The sequence below is a fragment of the Dromiciops gliroides genome, chromosome 3, assembly GCF_019393635.1.
Source record: "Dromiciops gliroides isolate mDroGli1 chromosome 3, mDroGli1.pri, whole genome shotgun sequence".
NCBI classification, from domain to species: domain Eukaryota; kingdom Metazoa; phylum Chordata; class Mammalia; order Microbiotheria; family Microbiotheriidae; genus Dromiciops; species Dromiciops gliroides.
The window spans coordinates 91969095-91991861 of record NC_057863.1 but is presented as its reverse complement, the minus strand read 5'-3'; the positions used below and the strand labels follow the sequence as shown (position 1 = coordinate 91991861).

Sequence of the window (22767 nt, the reverse complement as noted above, 5' to 3'; positions counted from 1 at the left end):
TTCAGCAAAACTAAGCAGAACATCAACTGAATTTAACAGTATATCCAGAATTCCACACCCATAGTCCCTCACCTCTGCAGGGAAGAGAGGGAGTTTGTGGTTGCAAAAGTCTTCTAACCAGTCTCCCTTTATCCTTTCCATCCATCCTACATGTCATTACCAGATTAATCTTCCTAATGCATAGTTCTGACCACTTCCTTCCTCTACTCAGAAGCCTTCAATAACTCTCCATTGCCTCAAGAATGAAGTTCAATTGCCTGCTATGCAAGGGCCTCCACAATTTGGTTCCTGCTACTATGGAGAAGGAAGGAATAAAAGGTTTCTTGGGGAAAAAAAGAAAGAAAATATTTTAAGAGGAAGAGAAGAAAAATAATATGGAGAGACACAGATCTCCAAAATCTAAACCTTTGTTAAAAGGCAGAGGTAGAAAGATGTGACTCATAAGTAAGGGAAAAGAGAGCCTCAAACCCCTGGGGCTATAGAATAGCTTAGTGGAAATGACGTGGATGAAGCTCTGGTTAGGAGCAGTCAGACAGAAGGAGAATCAGGAGAGAAGAGCATCCCAAAAACCTGGAGAAGAGAGAGTAGCCAAGAGGAGGGTGTGATCAACAGTGTCAAAGACTACAGAGAGGTCAAGAAGGATGAAGATTGAGAAAAGGTCATTGGATTTGGCAATTAAGCCATCACTGGTAACTTTGTTTTGCTGGGCAATGAGGGTTAAGTGACTTGCCCAAGGTCACACAGCTAGTAAGTGTCAAGTGTCTGAGGCCAGATTTGAACTCAGGTCCTCCTGACTCCAGGGCCGGTGCTCTATCCACTGCACCACCTAGCTGCCCCCATCATTGGTAATTTTGGAAAGGGCAGTTTCAGTTGGATGAGCCTAGAAGCCTGATGACAAGGAGTTAAAAGCGAGAAGAGAGGAAATGAAGGCCCCGTTTGTAAATGGCTTTCTGGGAGGATAAATACTGAATGGGATATGGTCAGATTGCATATGGTCAGATCAGGCAAGGGTTTTTTAAGGATGGGAGAGAAATGGGTGTGTTTGTAGACAGCAGGGAAAAAGCAAATTAATAGGGAGACATTGAGGATAATAGAGACTATGTGTGATAATAGAAGAAATCCTCTAGAGAAGATGGGAAGTGATGGGATCAGGGTTTCTTTTGAAGTATCTCAGGGATGTGTCTTTGATTCTGTTCTGTTCTACAGTTTGGTTCATCCTTTGGCTTACAGCAAAGGTGGCATTTTTATACTTCCAGATGACACAAACGTAGGAGGAATATATTACTGTATTAGATGACAAAATCATCTTCCAGAAAAATTTTGATGATTGCAATAAGGGACTCATTTAACAAGATGAAGTTTAATAATAATAATCAATGTCAAGTCCTATACTTTGGTTCAAAAATTCGACTATCCAAGTAGAGAAACAGAGACATGGTGCCAGGCAACAGTTACTATGAAGACTTTAGTGGCCCTTATAGCTTCATGAGAAAGCCAGGTGGCACACTGGATAGAGTGTTGGGCCTGGGGTCAGGAAGACATCTTCCTGAGTTCAAATCTGGCCTCAGACACTTCCTAGCTGCGTAACCCTGGGCAATTCACTTAACCCTGTTTGCCTCAGTTTCCTTATCTGTGGAGAAAGGAGAAGGAAATGGCACACCTCTCTCATATCTTTGCTAAGAAAACCCCAAGCTGGGTCATGAAGAATCAGACATGACTGAATAGCAACAACATGGCAATAACAACATAGCAATAACATATGAGTTAAAAGCGTTACCAGGAAGCCAAACAAGCTTATGCTATTTTAGGCCACATTAATGAATTCATGGTGTCTAGAGCAAGAATGTGTCCTTATAATTCCACTGTACACTACCATGATCACGCTATATCCGCATACCATGTTCTGTTCTGAGAGCCACATTTTAGTGGGGGGGGGGAGGGGGGATAGTGACAAATTTCCAAGAGATAGTGACTAAGATGGGGAGATACCTAATATAATGGAACTATTAAGGAACTATTAATATTTAGCCTGCAGAGAAAAAGACATGGGTGGGACATATCTTCGAATATTTTAAGGGTTGCTCTAATTCAAGCTAAACGAGAGATCCCAATGCAAAGAGGAAAGTGTGTCCCTCTGGGTATTACTGTAATTTTCTGGGCTAAGACTAGGACACAAATGTGGCTCTATAAGATGTAAATCTTGTTTGAACGGAACAGGATAAGTAGAGAAGAGGGGAAGAAGTACTGTGAATATCTATCTATACACAATACATGTGTATATTATATATACACATATGCATGTGTGTGTGTAAAATTGTACATTGAAGAAGTAATGTGGCATGGAAGGCTAAACTTGGAGTCAAGAACAGCTGATTTTAAAGTCCGCCTCTGTTATTTAATAGTAGTACTACCATGAGCACATCACCTTACCTCTCTGGGCCTCAGTTTCTTCTATAAAATGGGAATAATAATAATACCTATAGAAGCTACCGGAAGAAGCCATTGTAAGTTTCACAATGTAAACTACTTTGCAAACTGTAAAGCACTTTGGTATTCCTTACCCTATGGAGGATATAGAATTCATCAAAGGAAAATGATAAGGACCAAGAGTAGCAGTCTTGGGAATCCTAGAAATAGCATCCATATTGAGAATCCATCTATCTAGAACTGGTGATCTTCCCTTTGGTGGAATGGTTGGTGGGTGGGTGGGTTGTTGTCCTTCATTCTCAAAGAGGATCAAAATGGCATCACTATGTTAGAGTTAAGTTACAGTGTGTCCAACTGTAGCTGATCAGACCAATATGAGCTTGGAATGCTCTACCACAAGTTGGGCACAAATAGTCCATCTGGACATTTGGGGTGGATTCTCTAAATTTGCTTACCTCGAGTTTTTTTGAGCTCCTTTAATTCTGCTTTGCTCCTAGAGCACAGCACCTTCCTTGATGAGGGTTTGATGACCGCCATGCTGGGCAGTCCTGTGCCAGTGTCTCCCATGTCATGTAATCATCATAAGTATTATTATTACAATCATCTAGACTTGAAATGCCATACTTCAAGAGGAAGTGGGTTCCTCCTAGCTAGAAGTCATGAGTCAAAGATTTGATGACCACTTGGCGGGTATGTTGCAGAGTATATCCTTGTAAGATTCGAGCCAGTGGTCTCTGTGGTACTTTCTGATTCCCATGTTTACAAATGGGGCTGTCCACAGAGAGCATGGGCTGCCTTGGAGGGATAGTGAGCTCCTTCTCACTGGAGGTCCTAAAGCAGAGGCCAGATGACCCCTTATTACCATAGTTGAAGAATTTCCTAGAAGGGATACATGTCTTAAATATAAATTAGACTGGACATGGAAGAAAAGCAAGTGAAGAATAAGTCTCCCTCCCTTTTCTTGTTGGGAAAGCTAGGTGGTACAATGAAGATAGAGTGCTGGGCCTAGACTCAGGAAAACCTGAGTTCTAATTCAACTTCAGACACTTACTAGCAGTGAACAAAGAGCCAATAACAACAGCTATGTGTCCCTGGGAAAGTCACTTAACCCTGTTTGCCTCAGTTTCCTCATCTGTAAAATGAGCTAGAGAAGGAAATGGCAAACCCCTCCAGTATCTTTGCCAAGAAAACCCCAGAAGGGGTTACAAAGAGTCAGCACAACTAAAAACGACTAAATACCAACCCTTTTCCTTAGAGTGAGAAAATAGGGACTCTGCCTTTTTCCTAAGAGCTGTAATCTAGATGGGTCTTCCTGGATGATCTTAGAGTGGGAATTGATGCATTCAATTGATGCAGTCATTGCTTCTGAACGTTGTGGTACCACTGTGAGGGAATTTACCAATGTTGGTATTCTCCTCCTGGCTGATACACATCTTGCTGGCTACCTCCACCTGGGCTCCACACTCACCTTCCTGCTCCTGTAACTACTTTGTATGTCAAGGAGGGTAGAAGATATACCTCTTACAGTAGAATGTCCATCTAAGTACCATTTATGAACATCATAAGGTAGCATTTGTTTGTTCTTCCATTTCACACTCCCTTAATGGTTACCCTCACACTTGGCAAAACCAGCTTAAGAAGTACAGCCATTAAGAGTAATTATGGCATTTCCAAGGCTATTCCCTTTGAGAAACATCACTGCCTTAAACACACGAACACACGTCACAGACAGATGTTTGTTTTGTTTTTATAATCTCTCTAACCAGAGAGTGATGCATGGGTTTATTGGACCCCTTCTTGGTCTCACCAGGGTATCAGGGTAAAGCTAATGGGGATGGTGTGCTGTTAAGACTCCAGACATTCAGCTGTGGGTGTACCTTGAATAGGTTTCCCCCTTGCTTTTAATATTGCCTTAATCTCTCCCTTGGCCTCCAAATAAGAAAACAGTTGACGCTATCTCTTAAGTGCCTAGGGTACAGGTCAGCATTTTCAGTGATAACATGCTTCACATAAGATAATATTTTTCCATGTGATAAGGCCTTGAAGAAAGTCTAACAGGTTTTGAACCAAAGCCAGCTTTTGGTGGTTTGTTTCCCTGCTGGAGGTTAAGACGAGAAACAAAATGTGAATTTCACTCCCCCCAAAACAACTCTAAAAACTGGTGGTTTGCAGCAGAAATGTTCTTAAGGAGATAAAGTGAGCTATCAGCAATAGCTTTTTGGTACAGCATGTCCATTTCAAGGAAGGAGAGTTTTCTATTAACTAAATGAGATCACTTAAGGCTCTCTCTTGGATTTTTTTTTTACTTTTTACATTCATTTTTAGTTGGCTTTTTGAAAATGTTAAAGCATGTCAGAAATCTGAACTATAGCTAACTAAAATACCTGTTCTGGTTCCCTCAAGACTAGATATTCTTCTCAATGTCTCAGAAACTTTCCATCTTCAGACCTTAAAATTAGCTTCTTGGGATCACAGATTTCAAGCTGCAAGAGACCCTGCAGACCACCTAGTCCCAACCTTCCCATTTTACAGATGAGGAAACTGAGGCTCAGAGATTGTGACTTTACCAAGGTCCTGCTGCGTTGTGGTCTCCTCAAACCCAAATTCAAGAAGTTGAAGTCTCTAGGAGTTGAGCACACCCCCATCTTGGCAGTTTTCCCCTGTTTCCTACCTTTTTAGTTTAGTTGCATGTGCTTTTGCCCTATACTTTACACAGACCAATCAGGTGTTCTTAGTTTTTCCCTACTTTTATTTTTTGGTGAGGCAATTGGGGTTACAGGGTCACACAGCTAGTAAGTGTCAAGTGTCTGAGGCCAGATTTGAACTCAGGTCCTCCTAAATCCAAGGCCTGTGCTCTTTCCACTGCGCCACCTAGCTGCCCCTTACCTACGTTTTTAATAAAAATATTATTTTCCGTCTTTATGCCATGCCACCTGCTCTCCAGCTTTATCTCCATCCACAACTGAAGGTTCCAGGTCTGTGACTCCCTGAGTTCTCATTGGTGAGTCAGTCTCAGTCCCATGATGCTACTTCTCAGCCATCTCCATGTCATGCTGCTGGGCACTTTTTCAGTGCTAGTGCTGAGAACAGTAATTACATCTGTGATAGCATTCTTGGAAAGGACAGATCAATCATTTGTCCTATACCTCCAGTCACCATTCACTAACACATATCCCTAGCCACTATTCCCTTATATGAGTTATCTTCCCCATTATAATGTAAACTCATTAATGGTAAAGGCTGTCTTGCCTGTATTTATATCTTGTTGTCCAGTCATGTCTGATTGTTTATGATACCATTTAGGGTTTTCTTGACAAATATACTGCAGTCATGCCATTTTCTTCTCTAGTTTGTTTTACAGATGGGGAAACTGATGCAAAGAGGGTTAAGTGACTTGCCCAGGGTCACACAGATAGTGAGTGTCTGAGGCCAGATTTGAAGTCAGGAAGATGAGTATTCCTGACTCCTCACCCAGCATTCTATTCACTGCACCACCTCGATGCCTCTTGTTTTTGTATTCAGCACCTGGCATGGGGCCTTGCACATTCACATAATTTTTATTCATTCATTCATTCATTCCATCCTCACAGGTCTTATTTGCATAAGGTCAGCTCACTCTGGTCTTCTTGGAAACAACCTATGATTCAAAATATGGCACCATTCAGGAAGGGTTGGGTAGCCAGACTGGATTCAGAGTCTGTGTTTATTTTCACCTCAAACTCAAAGATAACCTGACTAGTGGTACCCACAGGAGGCTCACAATTAGATGCTGACTTCAATAGTCCTACTATAACTAGTCCTTCTCCAGATGACTTTCGGTTAGAACTCATACCCCCACTCCATGTGCATTGCAACTGCTATTTCTCTCATACTGATCCAGCATTCAGCCTCATTTTCCTTTGTTTCTAGATCATTGCTTCTTGGGAGAAATAGATGTGAACCTCTCTCTCTCTCTCTCTCTCTCTCTCTCTCTCTCTCTCTCTCTCTCTCCCCCTCTCCTCTCTCTTCCTCTCCTTTCTTCTGTCTCTTTCCTCCATTCCTCTATCCACCCATTCCTCTCTCCTCCTCCTCTTCCTCCTCTTCTTCTCTCTCTCTTCCTCTCTTCTTTTTCTTCTTTCTCCCTCTCTCCTCACTCACTCCCTCCTCTCTTCTTCTTCTTCTTCTTCTTCTTCTTCTTCTTCTTCTTCTTCTTCTTCTTCTTCTCTTCCTCCTCCTCCTCCTCCTCCTCTCTCCCCTTTCTCTTCCTCTCCTCTCTTCTCTTTGTCTCTTTCCCCAAATCTCTCTTTTCTCCTCTCCTCCTCTTCTTCCTCTCTACCCACTTTCTTCCCCCTCTCACATACATACGACCCACACTGGAGAGAGAGACAGAGACAAACAGAGACAGAGGCAGAAACAGAGAGACTGACTCTCCTATAGTCTCCCATTTTCTCTACACCTTCTAGCTCCTTTGTGAACATTCCTTGTGCCAACGTGTTTCCTGGGCAGCTTCTTTAGGTTTCTTCACCAGGATTCCTCTTGGACATTGTGACTCTTTGGTTGGCATTGTGGTTTTCTAATCTATTCTATAATCAGTAGTCAGCTCGTACAGTGTCTCGATCTCCCTCTGTTCATTCTCCCCTACTAAGGTTTATTTAACCCAGAAAAATAGAATCACCATTTAATTTACATCTTCCTTTGAATCACAGAAAAAAACACCATTTGAGTATATGTTCCAGTTCCCTTCTCAGCTCTGTTCCGTCCTTCAGTATCCCCAAACACAGTCCCATCTGTGCTTCTGTATTCATCATGGGTGTGGTACAGTTTTGACATCTGAATTTCACTGGTCACTGTAACCTGTGTCTTGCATAGCTGGGTGTAAGTTCCTTAAGGTTAAAAACGGTTTCATTTTTATCTTTTATCCCTAGGTTGCCTAGCTTGGTGTCTTGTAGACTGTGGGCACTAATAAATGCTTGTTGAATGGAATTAAACATTCCTTTGACGAGTAGTACCAAAGACTAGACCAGTGGCTGTTTTTTTTTTTTTCAGGACAATGAGGGTTAAGTGACTTGCCCAGGGTCACACAGCTAGTAAGTATCAAGTGTCTGAGGCTGGATTTGAACTCAGGTCCTTCAGAATCCAAGGCCATTGCTCTAGCTGGCCCCCAGCGGCTGTTTTTAACCATTTTTGTGTCATGATTTGGTAGTCTGGTAAGGACCCTTTCTCACAATAATCTTGTTTAAATTCACAAAATGGAAAGGAGTGTAGAGGAAACCAGTTACATTAAAATGCAGTTTTATTCATTTATTAGTTTATTTATATAAATATCTACATATACATATATCTACAGGTGCATACACACATATATGTGTATATACAAACACATACACATGTGTATATGTGTATTTATGTATATATACACATATGCACTGTGTAATATGTGTGTATATGTGTGTATATTTCAGTCCTCATATATGCACATGTGTTCTCACCCATGTCTATGCATGTGTATTATATGTATGTATCTATGTATATTTAAGTTCTGAGACCCTAGGTTAAGAACCCCTGCTCTAGATAAACTGGGCATTGTGGGAAAGGGAGAGTATTCAGAAGGGAGAGAACCATCCAACCATGCTCTCTGCCCACCTTTCTCATTTCCCCATCCCCCCAGCAAAGTTCTACCTGTGGGGAAGGGGTCCAAGGAGCATGGGGGCAGAGCAGAAGAGACTGGTCCTGGGCCCTAGAGGATAGAACATCAGCAGCCCGTGAGCTAAGGAAAGGGAGCCGGGTGATTGGGCCAGGCTGTCTACAGAACATTCCGGCAGTCGGGCCCCCGCAGGTAGCACACATCTGTGCCCCCTTCACCCTCTAAACCAGTAATCATGTATGGCAGGTAGCTGGCACCAGGTGCAATGAGTATGGTTTTGCAGAGCAGGCCTTGGGCTCTTTTGGCATGACCAACTGTTACTAATCCAGCAATCTGTCTGCAGTTCTGTCTGCTTGGGCTAGGAGCTCTTGGGACTTTGCCTTTCCTTGTGCACGCTTCAGGTATTCTCCCTAGGGGAGAGGTCAGCCCAAGGGCAAGCCTTTCCTTGGAGTGAGAAGGGGCAATTCTTAGTAACATTCTTCCCTGGGGTGAATTAGGTAACCTTGACTTCTCATACCCCTAAGCCTCCTCTAGTTCCTTCCCTGCCTTTGTTTCCAGGTGGCCTGGATGCCCCAATTGAATGGATAGATCCCATGTATCCCAGTTTCTGGGGCAGCTGACTCCCCCTGGATCTATCTTTTCTCTCCTTCTCAGACCCTGGCTGCAAGGCTAGCCTGTCTTGGTCCAGTGTTGAGGCTAAATGCTGCCAAAGTCACTCGAGAAGAAGCTGAGATAAGGGGGGCCCTTTAAGCATTTCTACCAGCCTGAGCAGCCATTCATTCATTCATTCATTCATTCATTCATTCATTCATTCATTCATTCATTCATTCATTCATTCATTCATTCATTCATTCATTCAGCCAGCCAGCCATCATTTCCTCTCTGCCTTCCCCAGCTGGTAACTCTCCTCCTCACAAGGACTGCACCACTCGGGGCTCTCAGCCCTAACAAATCAGGAAATTGCAATCCAACACATCCCAACAGCTGGAGAAAGTGGTGATGCTGGGATTTTCTTTTTTAGTCCCAAGAATACTGTAGAATTCAAGAGGCTTCAGGGCTTTTGTGTATAATCATTTATAGAACCAATATGGCGGCATAATGGGTGTCAGCCTCTGAATCATAAAGACCTGGGTTGGAGTTGGGCTTCTGATATGTACAGGCTGTGTGACCTTGGGCAAAGAGTTAACCTCTCTGTGTCCCAGGCAAATCTTTTAAGGTGATAAATTTCAGAAAAGGTGAAATCTGCATTAGATTAGGGTGACCCTTGCCAGGAGCTACCCATATCACTAAAAACACAGGTCTAATTCTCCTTCCTCCCTCACCCCAATAAATATGATCCTTAGACTTACATGTCATATGGCATAGTGGATAGTGAGTCAGTCCTAGAGCCAGGAAGACGGGTTTAAGACCTATATCTGGCATATATTGACTATGGGATCCTAGACAGAAAACTCTCAGTGCCCCACCCCAGGCAGCTTTCTAAAATCATGAGTTGTAGAGCAGTTGCTGATCCTCATTGATGGAGGGAGTCTCCTTCCCCGTAGTTCTCCCACACCAATGAAATCATATCCAAAAGAAAAAAAAAAAGCTATATGTGCATTTCCATCAATCTCCCACCCCTCCCCAGCAGCATCCCAGTTTTTTTTCTGTCCAGTGTTCTACAGTTGGTTTCTCCTCTTGTCTATCAGCCTGGAATCAGGAAAATGAGTTCAAATTTGGCCTCAGACACTTAGTAGCTGTGTGATCCTGGACAAGTCACTTAATTCTGTTTGTCTCAGTTTCCTCATCTGTAAAATGAGCTGGAGAAGGAAACGGCAAACCATTCCAGTATCTTTGCCAAGAAAATCCCAAATGGGGTAACAAAGAGTCAGACCCAGTTGAAATGACTGAACAACAACAACAAACAAGAAGGAAAAGATAACAGTTTGAGCCCCAGAGAGACTCAGTTCTCTTGCTAAACTTCCATCGGTGAACTAAAGGAGGCCACTTACCCAGTGGGTCCTCCATAAATACCTTTGACTAATTTGTAGGAAGGTGAGGGAGGAGGAAGGGGCAAAGGGAAGGGGAAGGGTCTGAAGCTGCCCCTGCCCCTTAAACAACAGCGCATGCATGAGTCGCTCTGCAAACCGCCTTTCCACCTTCCAGTCTGCCTGAATGACAGGTGGGGAGTCAGTTTGAGAGCAAGAACAAAGCTCTTTCCAATGTCCAAGGATGGCAGCGATTTCTCCTGATCAAATCACTATTTTATATCGTTAGTTATTTAGACATCAGCTCATTTGGGGGTTTCTAAGAGGAAGTGAGAGTTTCCGCAGTAGTAGCAAAACAAAACAAAACAAAACAAAACCACCGGAGTAATTTGCAGGGAACAAATGCATATTTCAGAGTGGTTATTGATTGCAAGTTGCTGCAGATAAGGAAACATTCTTCAACTAGCTAGGGAAAGGCCAATTTTCCAAAGGTTCCAGGTGGGATTCCTTGTGGTTCTCTTCTCAAGATGAATGATGTATGCCCCTCCCAGGAGGGCCAGAGTCCGCCGCCCTCGCATCTCTTTTCTTGATTGCTTGCTCCACCATCGACTTGGATTTTTCAGAGCCACTAATTCAAATGCTGCTGGGGCTTCCCCAGAGGCTCAAAGGTCTTTTCCAAGAACATGAAACTCAGTGGAAGCCCCAACCCACAGACTGGCCAGTGGGAGGCTCCAGGGACCGCAGGCGTCTTGAAGACAACCTTCAATTTCACCACAACTGAAAGAACTGAGCACTTTATGCTGCCTAGGGCCCCTTCCTGAATGTCTGTCTGTCAAAACAAATCGAGAAAAAAAGTCTTTTGAGGCATTCAAACTCCTCCAAGGTGTGTCCCTGGAACTCATTTATAAAGCTGTCCATTGTTACTCTGTCGGTCCCTCACCTCACAATCCTGTGACACTTGAGATGGACTCGAGTCCCCACATTACTGAATTAAGAGATGAAAGGAAGTTGAGGGATCATCCTTTCTTTTTTTTTTTTAATGTAATAAACATTTTCATTTCTAGTTTGGGCTTCCGGTTTTTATCCCTCCTTCCCTTCCTCCCTCCCCCCCCCCCCCCAGGCAGCAAGCAATCAAATATGGGTTATACATGTATGATTATGTAAAACATTACCATATTTGTCATTTTGTACAAGTAAACTTGATTAAAAGGAAAAAATGAAAGAAAGTAAAAAACAGCATGCTTCGGTCTGTTCCATGGATGTCAGTTCTTTCTTTGGAGGTGGAGAGTTTGTTTCACCAATAGTCCTTTGGGATTGTCTTGCATCATTGTTGAGAATAGTTAAGTCCTTCACAGTTCTTCATCATCTGTGCACAGTGTTCTCTTGGTTCTGCTCACTTCTCTCTCTCTCTCTCTCTCTCTCTCTCTCTCTCTCTATATATATATATATACACACACACACATACATATATGCACACACATATACATATACATACATACATATGTATACATATATACACATATATATCTCTCTATACATATCTATAGATATATCAGTTCACACATCTTTCCAGGCCTTTCTGAAGTTGGGATCATCCTTTCATCCAGCCACCTAGGTGAAGGGATATTTGTACTGCATGATGTTTTCTGTCTTTGCTGCCCCAGAGGAGGCAGATGCTTTTGTCTTCTTCCCACAAGACCCCCCCCAAAATGGTCTTTGCTAACTCTTCTTGTCTCATTCTGCTCCCTCCTCTTTGTTGTTGTTGTTGTGATTGTTCTCCTTTCCAGTTCTTTGGTTAGTAGTCGCAGGGGACCTTTGCGATTCCTGGTGTTGATTTTTTTTTTTTACCGATCTCTAGTGATCCATCTCCTCCTTGCAATTTTCCGTTTTCTTTGTCTCCTCTTTTAGCTTTCTCTTAGCCCATAAAGTCTCTTTTCTAGCCATGCCAGACTTTCCCCACCATTCTCCCATTTTAATTAAAGTTTCTATAAATTTGGAGATTTCCAGGGCTTTCTTAATTTTCACCCATAATTCCCATGCCCTCTTTCCACCTTGTCTTTTCAACTCATCCTGTGGCCTCCTTTCTACCAGTCCCTCTTTCTTAAAATCACCTGTCATGACATAAAATTCTCTGGTAGGATTCTCACTTCTAAACAATTTTCTCTGGGACCAACCTATTGAGTTTTATCCCCTACTCTCTCAGCTGAGAAACTTGTCTCATATTGGGAAAAAAACAATTGAAGTCATTATCTGAGAACTCCCTCTTCTCTTCTCTTCACCTGTCATCATCCAGATGCCTTGGACCTCTATTTTCTCCCTTACCTCAGCTTCACATGAAAAGAGAAGGCCCTTCTATTTGCCAAGGCCATCCCATCTACAAACACAAATGATAGCAATTTCATCTCATATTCTCCAGCACATTGTCCCCTCCCTCTATCATCTTTACTCTCCTTGTCTGTGAATGCTTCCCTACTGCCCACAAACGCACCCATATCGCCCATCCTCAAAAAAATCCTCGATTAATCTCCACTAGCTGTTGTCTCGCCATCTTCCTCCCTTCCACAGCTAAACTCCTCGAGGAGGTAGTCTGCAATCTGCACCTCCACTTCCATTTTTCTAATTCTCTTCTCTCTCTCTTTTTTTTTTGTGCAGGGCAATGAGGGTTAAGTGACTTGCCCAGGGTCACACAGCTAGTAAGTGTCTAATGTCTGAGGTCGGATTTGAACTTAGGTCCTCCTGAATCTAGAGCTGGTGCTTTATCCACTGCACCATCTAGCTGCCCCTCTAATTCTCTTCTTAATTCTCTGCAGGCTGACTTCCCATGCTATTATTTCAACAGCAACTGCTTTCTCCATAGTTGCTAATGATCCCTTCATTGTCAGATCGAGTAATGGCCTTTCCTCAATCCTCATCCTTCTTGACAGGTCTTCCACCTTTGACACTATCACTCACCCTCTTCTCCTTGACATTCCCTTCTCTCGAGGTTTTTGTGACACTACTCTCCCCTCATCCTCTTCCTATTGAAAGGTGGCCATTCTTTATCAGTCTTCTTTGCTGGATCTTCATCCAGGTATCACCCACTTACCATGGCTTCATCCTGGGCTCACTTCTCTTCTTCCTCTATACTATTTCATTAGGAAATCTCATTAGCTCTTATGGGCTCAATTATAAATTCTATGCAGATGATGCTCAGATCTGTTTATTCAGTCCTAACCTGTTTCTTGACCGCTAGTCTCTCATCTCCAACTGCTTGTTCAACATCTAAAACTAGATATTACATAGACATCTTAAACTCAAGATGTCCAAATCTGAACTCATTAGCATTCTTTCCATCCATCCCCCAACCCCTTTCTTTTTTTCTTTGTGTGTGTGTGTGTGTGTGTGTGTGTGGCAATTGGGGTTGAGTGATTTGCCATGGGTCACACAGCCAGTAAGTGTTAAGTGTCTGAGGTCGGATTTGAACTCAGGTCCTCCTGACTCCAGGACTGGTGCTCTATCCACTGTGCCACCTAGCTGCCCCCCAAACCCTTTCTAAACTTGCCAAATACTGTCAAGGGTACCACCATCCTCATCTTCCCAATCACCTAGGCTTGCAATCCAGGTGACATCCCTGACTCCTCACTCTCTACCCCCATATCCAATCTGTTGCCAAGGTTTGTCGATTCTACCTTAGTTATGTCTTCTTCTCTCCTCTGACAGTGTCACCAATCCTGATTCAGGCCCTCAGCACTTTTTACCATAATGTTATTTTATGATATTATATTTTTATTATAATAATAGTTTTATAATATAATTACATATTATAGTCTCATTACAATAGCCTTCTGATTGGTCTCTCTCCTTCAATTCCCTCTCCCCTCCAGTCTATCCTCCACCCAGTTGTCAAATTGATCTTCCTAAAGCATAGGTCTGAACTTGTTACCCCCTTATTCAATAAATTCTGAGGGCTTCTTATCACTTCCAAGGTAAAATGTGAAATCCTCTGTTTGCTCTTTTTTTTTTTTTTTTGGTGAGGTAATTGGGGTTAAGTGACTTGCCCAGGGTCACACAGCTAGTATGTGTTAAGTGTCTGAGGCTGGATTTGAACTTAGGTCCTCCTGAATCTAGGACCAGTGCTCTATCCACTACACCACCTACCTGCCCCTCTGTTTGCTCTTAAGACCCCTTCATAAGCTGACCTCTTCCTCCCTTTCCAGGTTTCTTATGCCTTACTCCCTCTTGCACACACAATATGATCCAATGCCATTGGCTTCCTTGCAGTTTCTCAAACAAGACACTCCATTTCCCTACTCTGGGCATTTTCACATGCTTGGAATTCTCTTTCTCCTCATCTCTATCTGGCTTCCCTAGTTTCCTTCCAATCCCAGCTAAAAGCTGCAAGAAGCCTTTCCCAATTCCTCTTAATTCAGGTGCCTTCCCTCTGTTGATGACTTTCTATTTATCCTATATACACATGGGTTGTGCATATATTGTGAGCTCCCTAAAGACAGGGACTCTTTTTACCTTTCCTCATGTCCTCTCTGTTTAGCATAGTGTTTGGCACACAGTTGGTTGCTTAATGCTAATTGACTTAACTTGTATCCCTAACCTCCTCTGGTCTATGTTTACAGACCATGCTCTTGGTTTTATGGAAGGTGTTATTGTCAGGATTATATGTACAAAATTGGGAGATTACAGCCCCAAGCCCCAAAGAGTCTCTGATCTAGGCTTGCTGCTGCTTTTCTGTGAACAGAGCTCCTACGGATTTGGCATTCAGCCTAGAACAGGTCAGAGAGGTTCCTCGGTTGTTTTAAAGGCAGCTCTTCTGTTCATTCCTTTTGTGACTTTATCTCTTCTTGGTGAGCCTCAGCATCCTCAGGTATAAAATGAAGGGGTTTGACCAGGTTGCTGCCAAGGTCCGAGTTTGGTACTTTTATAAAACCGAAGATCTTAGCCAGTAGGGAATCTAACCCTCACATTTAAAGAGAGGATTTGCCCAAGGTCATTCAAATAGACATCATCAGGGGCAAGATTGGAATCCCGGGTCCTCTTATTCCAGAAACAATTGCTCTCCCTTCTCCCAAGCAGTATTCATAGCTGATCCCAGGGCTTCAGGAAGCTATAATACTACTGTTCTTTTTTTTTTTTTCAGGGCAGTGAGGGTTAAGTGACTTGCCCAGGGTCACACAGCTAGTAAATGTCAAGTGTCTGAGGTCAGATTTGAATTCAGGTCCTCCTGAATCCAGGGCTGGTGCTTTATCCACTGTGCCACCTAGCTGCCCCCTACTACTGTTCTTTTTCTGGAGATGCTTTTGGATGCTGGCAGTTCTTTCTCAACCTGGGAAGCCAGTAAAATGCTCAAGGCCAGCTTCTCCAGACTGAATCGCCTTCCTGACTTACCTCACCTTTCCTGGGCCTCCTTCCTCTTGGCTTTGTCCTGCCTTTAACACAGATCTTTTCCTGCAGTCTCCTCAGCTGTTATTTTCTCAGCTTTGTTCACCCACTGTTAAGTTATTAACTTGTCAGGGTCTAGACTCCCCACTTCCGCTCCCTCTTTGAACTCTCTGTTGACTTTCTTCCTGCTCACTGCATCGGAAAGTCAGGGTTTGGGAGACAGGGGTTAGCAGACAGGTCAACTGGGGCTTACACGCAGAATTAGATTCAGTATAATTGCCATAACATGTCATGAGCTTTCTAAGGATTTTCAAAGATGGCTAGAAGGCAAACAAAAAAACTCTACCATTTCTCCCCATTTTGAAAGAGTTGGTAAACCAAAATGAGCTACTTAAAAAAAAACTCCATTCAATGCAATATTTTCTCTTTTTTTGGTAATTTAAAAAAATTATTTTAAACTTAAATACAAAATGAGAAAAAAAAGAACATTTTCATGTACACAGCAGAACATAGGAGGGAATTCAATATAAAACAATAAATTTCCTTTTCAAGAAAACCTATATAATAAATACTGCACATCGCTTTCAAAGCTGCCCAGCTTTTCTTTGCTTCCTTCTAGGTTTTCTTTGTTCTCTGCTGGGCATTTTTTACTTTTTTTCCCCCTCCCCCCAGAAGGCTACTATTAAATGTGGATATACATACATACATACACACATACCTGTACATGCATACACATGCATGTGTGTACCTGCACACATCTATAGATATGTACATACATATACGTGTCTGTTGATATCTATAAATATACACATACATATATGTAAAACTGTACTACATACTTGTTATCTGCAATATTTTCTTAAAAGAATTCTTTCCAAATCAAACCCTCTATAAATATGCTAGAGAGAAAGAAAGAGAGAAAGAGTGAGCAAGCAAGCTAATACACTACTACATTCACTCAATTAGGAAAAGGAATCACTTTTAGTGAAGTTAAAAAGGAAGAAATGAGGGGCAGCTAGGTGTCTCAGTGGATAAAGCACTGTCCCTGGATTCAGGAGGACCTGAGTTCAAATCCAGCCTCAGACACCTGACACTAGCTGTGTGACCCTAGGCAAGTCACTTAACCTTCATTGCCCCACAAAAAAAAAAGAAGAAAAAAGGGGATAAATGAGTTATTTTAATTCAAGTTAATAAGATGAGGCTGATCCAGAATGTTTTGATTAGAATTCTCCAAGGAAATAGTCAGTAGCAACCTAGAAAGAGCAGGGGTAGTATTAATGTTTCCTCAAAGTTACACAACCATAATTGGAGACAATGGAATGTGACCATGATTCATGGATTGTATTTTTCTCATTCACTGGGTCCTCACTGTACAGCGGAATCAATCTTGAAAATTGTGCCTAGCTTTAGAGAAATAGACATTTTTCTTGGGAAGGTAATTTTTAAAAAGGTTTATTTCATTTATTTTATTCTGCATACTATTCCTTGGGGGAGCATTGTAAAGTTCAGATATTTCTGATTGATTTTATTACAGTAACACTTCCCCTATCTGGAATTCATGCTTAATCTACCCAGAACACAACTGAGAACCAAAAAGAAAGAAAAATTTTACTAAAGTTTCTTCACTTTACTCATGGGGAGCCCCTCAAACTGAGAAACAAAAGATTCTGAGTGAGAGTTTAACTAGCTTAGGTCTGTACTTTCCAAATCCAAAGCAAATTAGAAAGACCAAATGAGAAACCCGGAGAAAGTCTGTTAAAAGCAGGAACGCCAATTTATGCAAGAAGGGAGAGGGAGAAAAAAATCTGCAGAAGAGAGGAGGCAGAAAAAAAATAATGCAAAAAACACAGTAATCTGAAGCCACTTACTTCAGGGACTAATAGTTCTTCCCACTCCAGTAGCCTCTGAGAAGCAGAGAAGAGGTTTGTTTTGTTTTGCTTAAGGTGGAGACCCTGAGGAACCAAGGAAAGGTTTAAGTTTTACTATATTTAAGAAGGCAGGGAACAGGGGGGAGACATATGAAAAACATTTCCATTCAAATAAGTCAAAATAAAAAAAATGTTTGTAGCATTATCCAGGGAATTCATCCAGCCAGTGATTTTACTTTTTGTCATCTACGAGGCTGGCTAGCAGATAGCCCAACTAAATCTTTTGAAAAGGGCAAATCCTTCTTTGAATCCAGTTTTTTAGTCATTCTAGATCCTTGGGGCACTTAAGTCTAATTATCTTCAACACTTGGGGAAGATAGAAGAATAAATCTTTTGAGATTTTTGTTTCCTTGGACAATCGCAAATATGAAACCTATTTTTAAAAAATTTAAGCCACTATAATAACCTCAGGGAAACAGATCGAGGGCAGGGCCAAATTATCAGCTCACAGCAAAATAAAAAGCTAGAAGAAGCAGAGCAGAGGACTCTTTTCTCCCTCGAGCTATGGTCTAGGAGCTACTTGTGAGTTCTGCTTTTTTTTTGACTCTCCCTTGTGGTATCGACAATCATTGTTCTAATTTGGAGTTCTGGGAGGCCGGAGGCAGTGAGTAGAAAGACCAATTTCTTTTTTTTTTTTTTTAGTGAGGCAATTGGGGTTAAGTGACTTGCCCAGGGACACACAGCTAGTAAGTGTTAAGTGTCTGAGGCCGGATTTGAAGCCAGGTACTCCTGACTCCAGAGCCGGTGCTCTATCCACTGCGCCACCTAGCTGACCCAAAAGACCAGTTTCTTAAAGAATCTTAAATGAAGGTCGTCTTCCTAGCCCCTGGAAGATTAGGACACATAACCAACCAACTGTTGTCCGAATTATAAGTCGCACGATGAGCCAGCCCTCATTTCAGAGGCTCCGAGCCAGCCAGATGCCAAATCGTGATGGGGGTTATCAGTAACAAAACAGTGCCAGCAGTTTCAGAGGTCAGACCGGTATATCAGAGGATCTCTGTGCTATCAGCCTGCCTTGCTAAGCAGCATGTGGGGCTGGGTTGTTGTGATGGCAAGGTGAAGGCAAGAGGCAGCTATTCCCACGGGTGTGGCTGATGCGGAACATTTCGTCCCAGGACATCGGGCCAGGCTTTGCAGTCTGTGTCTTCTTTAGGCACCTGGTACATTCATGGCTGTACCTCTCACTAGAATTAACCGAAGTTTCTGGACAAGTCCCTCCGTGGGAAAAGCTGAGGGCCTGCTTTTGAAAGTTCATTGACCGCTTGTTAGCACAACCTCTGGTAAGGAAACATTTAATCAGTTGAATGCTCACATGTCCAGTTTGGGAGGGGTCATTCTAAAGGGGACTCCAGGGGGTTGAGTTCCCAACCTCTTTCACGCTGACTAGCATCTGAGTGAACCTATTTTTTTTTTCTTTCTTCTCCAGCTATATTTCAGATCATCCAGAGTATAAGGATGGGGATGTGAGGCGGCAGACTTGATCTCCCTTCCTCCATCAGGAGGGTGAACTGGATGAGCATGAAACAGACACAAAAAAACAAAAGCCACGTGGGACCACGCCCTGCACGCATCATCAAGGATGCCAAACCAAACTACCTCTTTATGTGACATCTCGGTGCTTGCGTGTTTTCAACAGGAAAGGAAAGGATGTTCTCTCTACTGGCTGGACGGGCTGTCCCAGCCTTGGGAAAAAGCCACCCTGCCCTGCATTGGTGTCATTTCCCGTTTTCTCATCAGTGTGTAACGCTGGGACCAATCCACTGGTGTACCTTTGAGGTGTGTCATCTGTGGTGTGCTGGGAATTGATTTTAAAAATAAATGCCAGTGCTCACCCTTACACTATTTGTTGGTTATAGTCAGAAAGTCACACTTAAGAAAATATGGGCAGACTCTACTGACATTAATTGAGAAGCAGTGGAGAGGAAAAAAGCACCAGGCAAAACAATATTGTTATTAGGGACTGAGTTCTAGAGGAGCAGTGTGATAAAGGGGCCATCAGCCAGAACAGCATTAAAGTAGGAATTAGTGTCACCATAGCAGGATTGAGGTTATAAGTTTTAATAGCGCTCTTGGGATAGGATATTGGTGGGGATAGTGTGAAGCACACCTCTATCCAGTCATAAGAAAAACAAACAGAAGAGCTCAGAAGGTTTCTGCAGGAAGCATTGGGATTATTTTGTTGGAAGACAGTTGTATGGTAGAGTAACAATGTATAATAACACCTGGGTTAAAATACCAATTCTACTGTCTTCTACTTGTGTTATTATGGACAAGTCATTTTATCAATCTGGGGCTCAGTTTCTCCCTGCAAGGAATGGATTAAATAATTGCTAAGGGCCCTTCCATCATATCTATATCCCGTCGCCTGGGGATTCAAGTTGGACAGTACCAACTGGACTTTGAAAAACACTTAGAGGCTTAGCCAGGAGTTCCCCACTGTCAGGCCCAACAAGCTTCAGTACGCACCACTTTTCATCTTCATTTCCTTTTTCTGGTGGTGATGCTTTTAGTCCATACAACTAACATCTGTGAGAATCCACAGAAAACTATAAAGCATAATGCACATGTATTTTGCACCCAAGATGAATCAGAAAACATCAGGGACCTTAGAGACCAGATAAGCCAAGCCCATCATCTTGATAATTAAGAAACTGAGGTTGGGGGCAGCTAGGTGGCGCAGTGGATAAAGCACTGCCCCTGGATTCAGGAGGACCTGAGTTCAAATCTGGCCTCGGATACTTAACACTTACTAGCTGTGTGGCCCTGGGCAAGTCACTTAACCCCCATTGCCCCGCAAAAAAAAGAAAGAAAGGAACTGAGGCAGAAAAAAGTTAAATGCCCCCCCCACCCCCACCCCAAGTCACACAGGGATTGAGTAAAAGAGACAACATTTGATCCTTGGTCTTCTGATTGTAAATTCAATGTATTTTCATTCATATTGAAATACTCCAAATCCTCTTTCTATAGATGAGAAACCTGAAAAATTAAGTGGTGAACTGATATCATCTTTATAACCACCACCACCATCATCATTATTAAATGGAGTTGGCTATTTCATGCTCTATCTCCTACCTTTGACTCTGAACAGGAAAGCCATTTGAGCCTGAGACCTGTTCTTAGCTCCACTGTTAACTTTGTGCTCAAGAAAAGTTGTGGTATAGTGACAACACAGCTGAATTTGGGCCTAGAGAACCCAGTGCTATGACTTACTACCTAGAGGCAGTTAAGGGTCATGTTAGAGACAATGCTAGACCTGGAATGAGGAAGACCTAAGTTCAAGGTCTGCCTCAGAAATTTACCAGCTATATGACCCTGGGCAAATCACTTTGACTTCTCTCAACCTCAGTGTCTTCATTTGCAAAATGGTGATAATAGTCTCAACTTCACGGTCTTATTTGTGAAGATCTGTGTGCATCAAGCGCTTTGCAAACCTTAATGCACTACATAAAAGTTAGCTAACTCCCTGGGCCTTGATTTCCTTATTTGTAAAAATGAGGGAGATAGCTTAGAGGACCTCTAAGGTCCCTTTCAGCTCTGAATGTATGATCCTCATTGAGCAAGTCAAATGATATAGGGCCATTTTGTCAAATGAGATGTTGTTCGTCCTTAGTTTTTGAAGAGGACCAGTGACATCACGGGATGATATCTTGACTCCAGTATGAAGTGAATTTAAGTGAGGCAGAGTTGCTCAAAGTCGTCAGCCTCACTCTCTCTCCCGGAGTCATAGAATCCAGTGGCAGGACAAAAGTCAGGATGACTGCTGATAGCCCGGGATGAGATGGATGACCTTAGTGTCTCTGATGTCGGACCAAGCTCTATTAAACGAGATAACCTCGGTGCAGAGGGACGGGGTTCACCCAGAGACCTTTTGATCAACTCGATGAGACCACAAAGCATAAATAAGCCTTTGTAGGCATGCATTTGGGGGCAGTGATCCGTGGAGCATGGGCATGGCTACTGTCACCTTACTCAGAGAATATGTGGCACTCCTGATTGACTGGGACTCTGTAAGGACCAACTCTTGTCAAAGCAACTGTGGTCTATAAAAAGTGACTCACAGACCAGCTCTCGTTCTCTTTTGGATTCCTTCACTCTTTTCCCTTCACCCTTTCTGCCAAAAGGGTGGAAAAGGGATTATTCCCTTCTCTTTTCCCTTCCCCTCTCCAACCCAATAACTCCTGGCAACTTGCTTCAGATGTGAACGGCATCTCAGTGGCCTGAGAGGAGAATTCATGGACCATCTCTCTGACCCCCAACTTCCTGTGCAGAGGAAGTAGATGTTTTCAGCTCCTGGGCACCATGATCTCAGAATCTAGAGGCTTCTAGCTGCTGAAGAAGGACTTATTGGGTAGTGCCAGATTTGGGGACTGACCTTTGAGTGAGTGACCCCAAGTTCAAGAGTTCCTAAATTCAAGAATTTAGACAATAGCCTTCTAGACTAGAGGGAAAAGATTTTTTTCAACAGCATGCTTCATGGAGAAAAAAGAGAACATCTACAGAGTTTCTGAGTGGTCCTATTTGGATAATAAAAGCCAGTGAGTTATTTGGACAGAGCAAAAAAGGGACTTCCCATCGAGAAACCCCCAAAGTATGTCTGAACCTTAAGGGTTGGGGGAGCTGTATAGGCTGAGGAAAGGAGGGACTCACCAGAGCACCTCCAGTTGGAGAGAACTGATGGACTACTAGAGAGATGTATATGTTTTCTGTAACTGTTGATGGGCTCCCATGAATCTTTTGCACCTTCTACATTCTCTGTGGGGTAAAATAAAGGCTGTCCAAAGCTCTGTTTGTGCTTATTACCTTGAACATTCAAGAGATAGGGGACCCTGTAACTCACATTTGGGGAATCCTAGAAGAGATCTACACTAAAGCCATATTTGGAGAAATTTCCCTGGAATACTTCTAGGTGGAGGCAGTGAACCAAAGAGAGGTAGTAATCATCTCAGTGTCAGCCCTCAGGATAGGACCTTACCCCTTGTGAACCCACAGTCTTGTGGGGCCTTAGGTCCCACATTTAAAGTTCTTTTGAGTGCTTAAAGGGCCCGTTGTTATTATCATCACCATCAACTAACCTTTAAACATATTGCTGCTTGGGATAGTATGAGGGAGGGGACACCCCTTTGCTTGGATAATCTAGAGAAGAACATGCTGCAGTGGATTCTCTCCATCTCCAAAACAGGAGGGTACCAAAAACTTCAATATAAGTGAACGGTCATTCATGCTAGGGGCAGCTAGATGGTTCAGTGGATGGAGCACTGAGCCTGGAGTTAGGAAGACCTGAGTTCAAATCTAGACTCAGACACTTAAAGCTGTGTGACCCTGGGCAAGTCATTTAACCTCTGTCTCTTTGCCAAGAAAACTCCAGGGACAGCACAGTCCACAGGGTCATGAAGAGTCAGACACGACTTAACAACAACATAGTTTATTTTATTCTACAGGGAGTCCC

The 22767-nt window shown here is 42.8% G+C and overlaps 1 protein-coding gene across 3 annotated transcripts in view; it reads left to right on the top strand.

The window, feature by feature from the left end:
• SERP2 (stress associated endoplasmic reticulum protein family member 2) overlaps positions 1-22091 on the top strand; it is a 30852-nt gene extending 8761 nt beyond the window's left edge. Inside the window, exons 3-4 of one of the 3 annotated variants that reach the window (XR_006355462.1) lie at positions 18748-19097; positions 20932-22091. Coding sequence is in view for 1 of the 3 variants with exons in the window: in XM_043990642.1 (XP_043846577.1) it covers positions 18748-18788 (41 nt within the window). In the remaining 2 variants the exon portion in view is untranslated. Of the gene's footprint in view, positions 1-18747 lie in introns of all 3 variants that reach the window. The other 2 variants (XR_006355461.1, XM_043990642.1) reach the window with 2 other exon arrangements.
• The last annotated feature ends 676 nt before the right edge of the window (positions 22092-22767 follow it).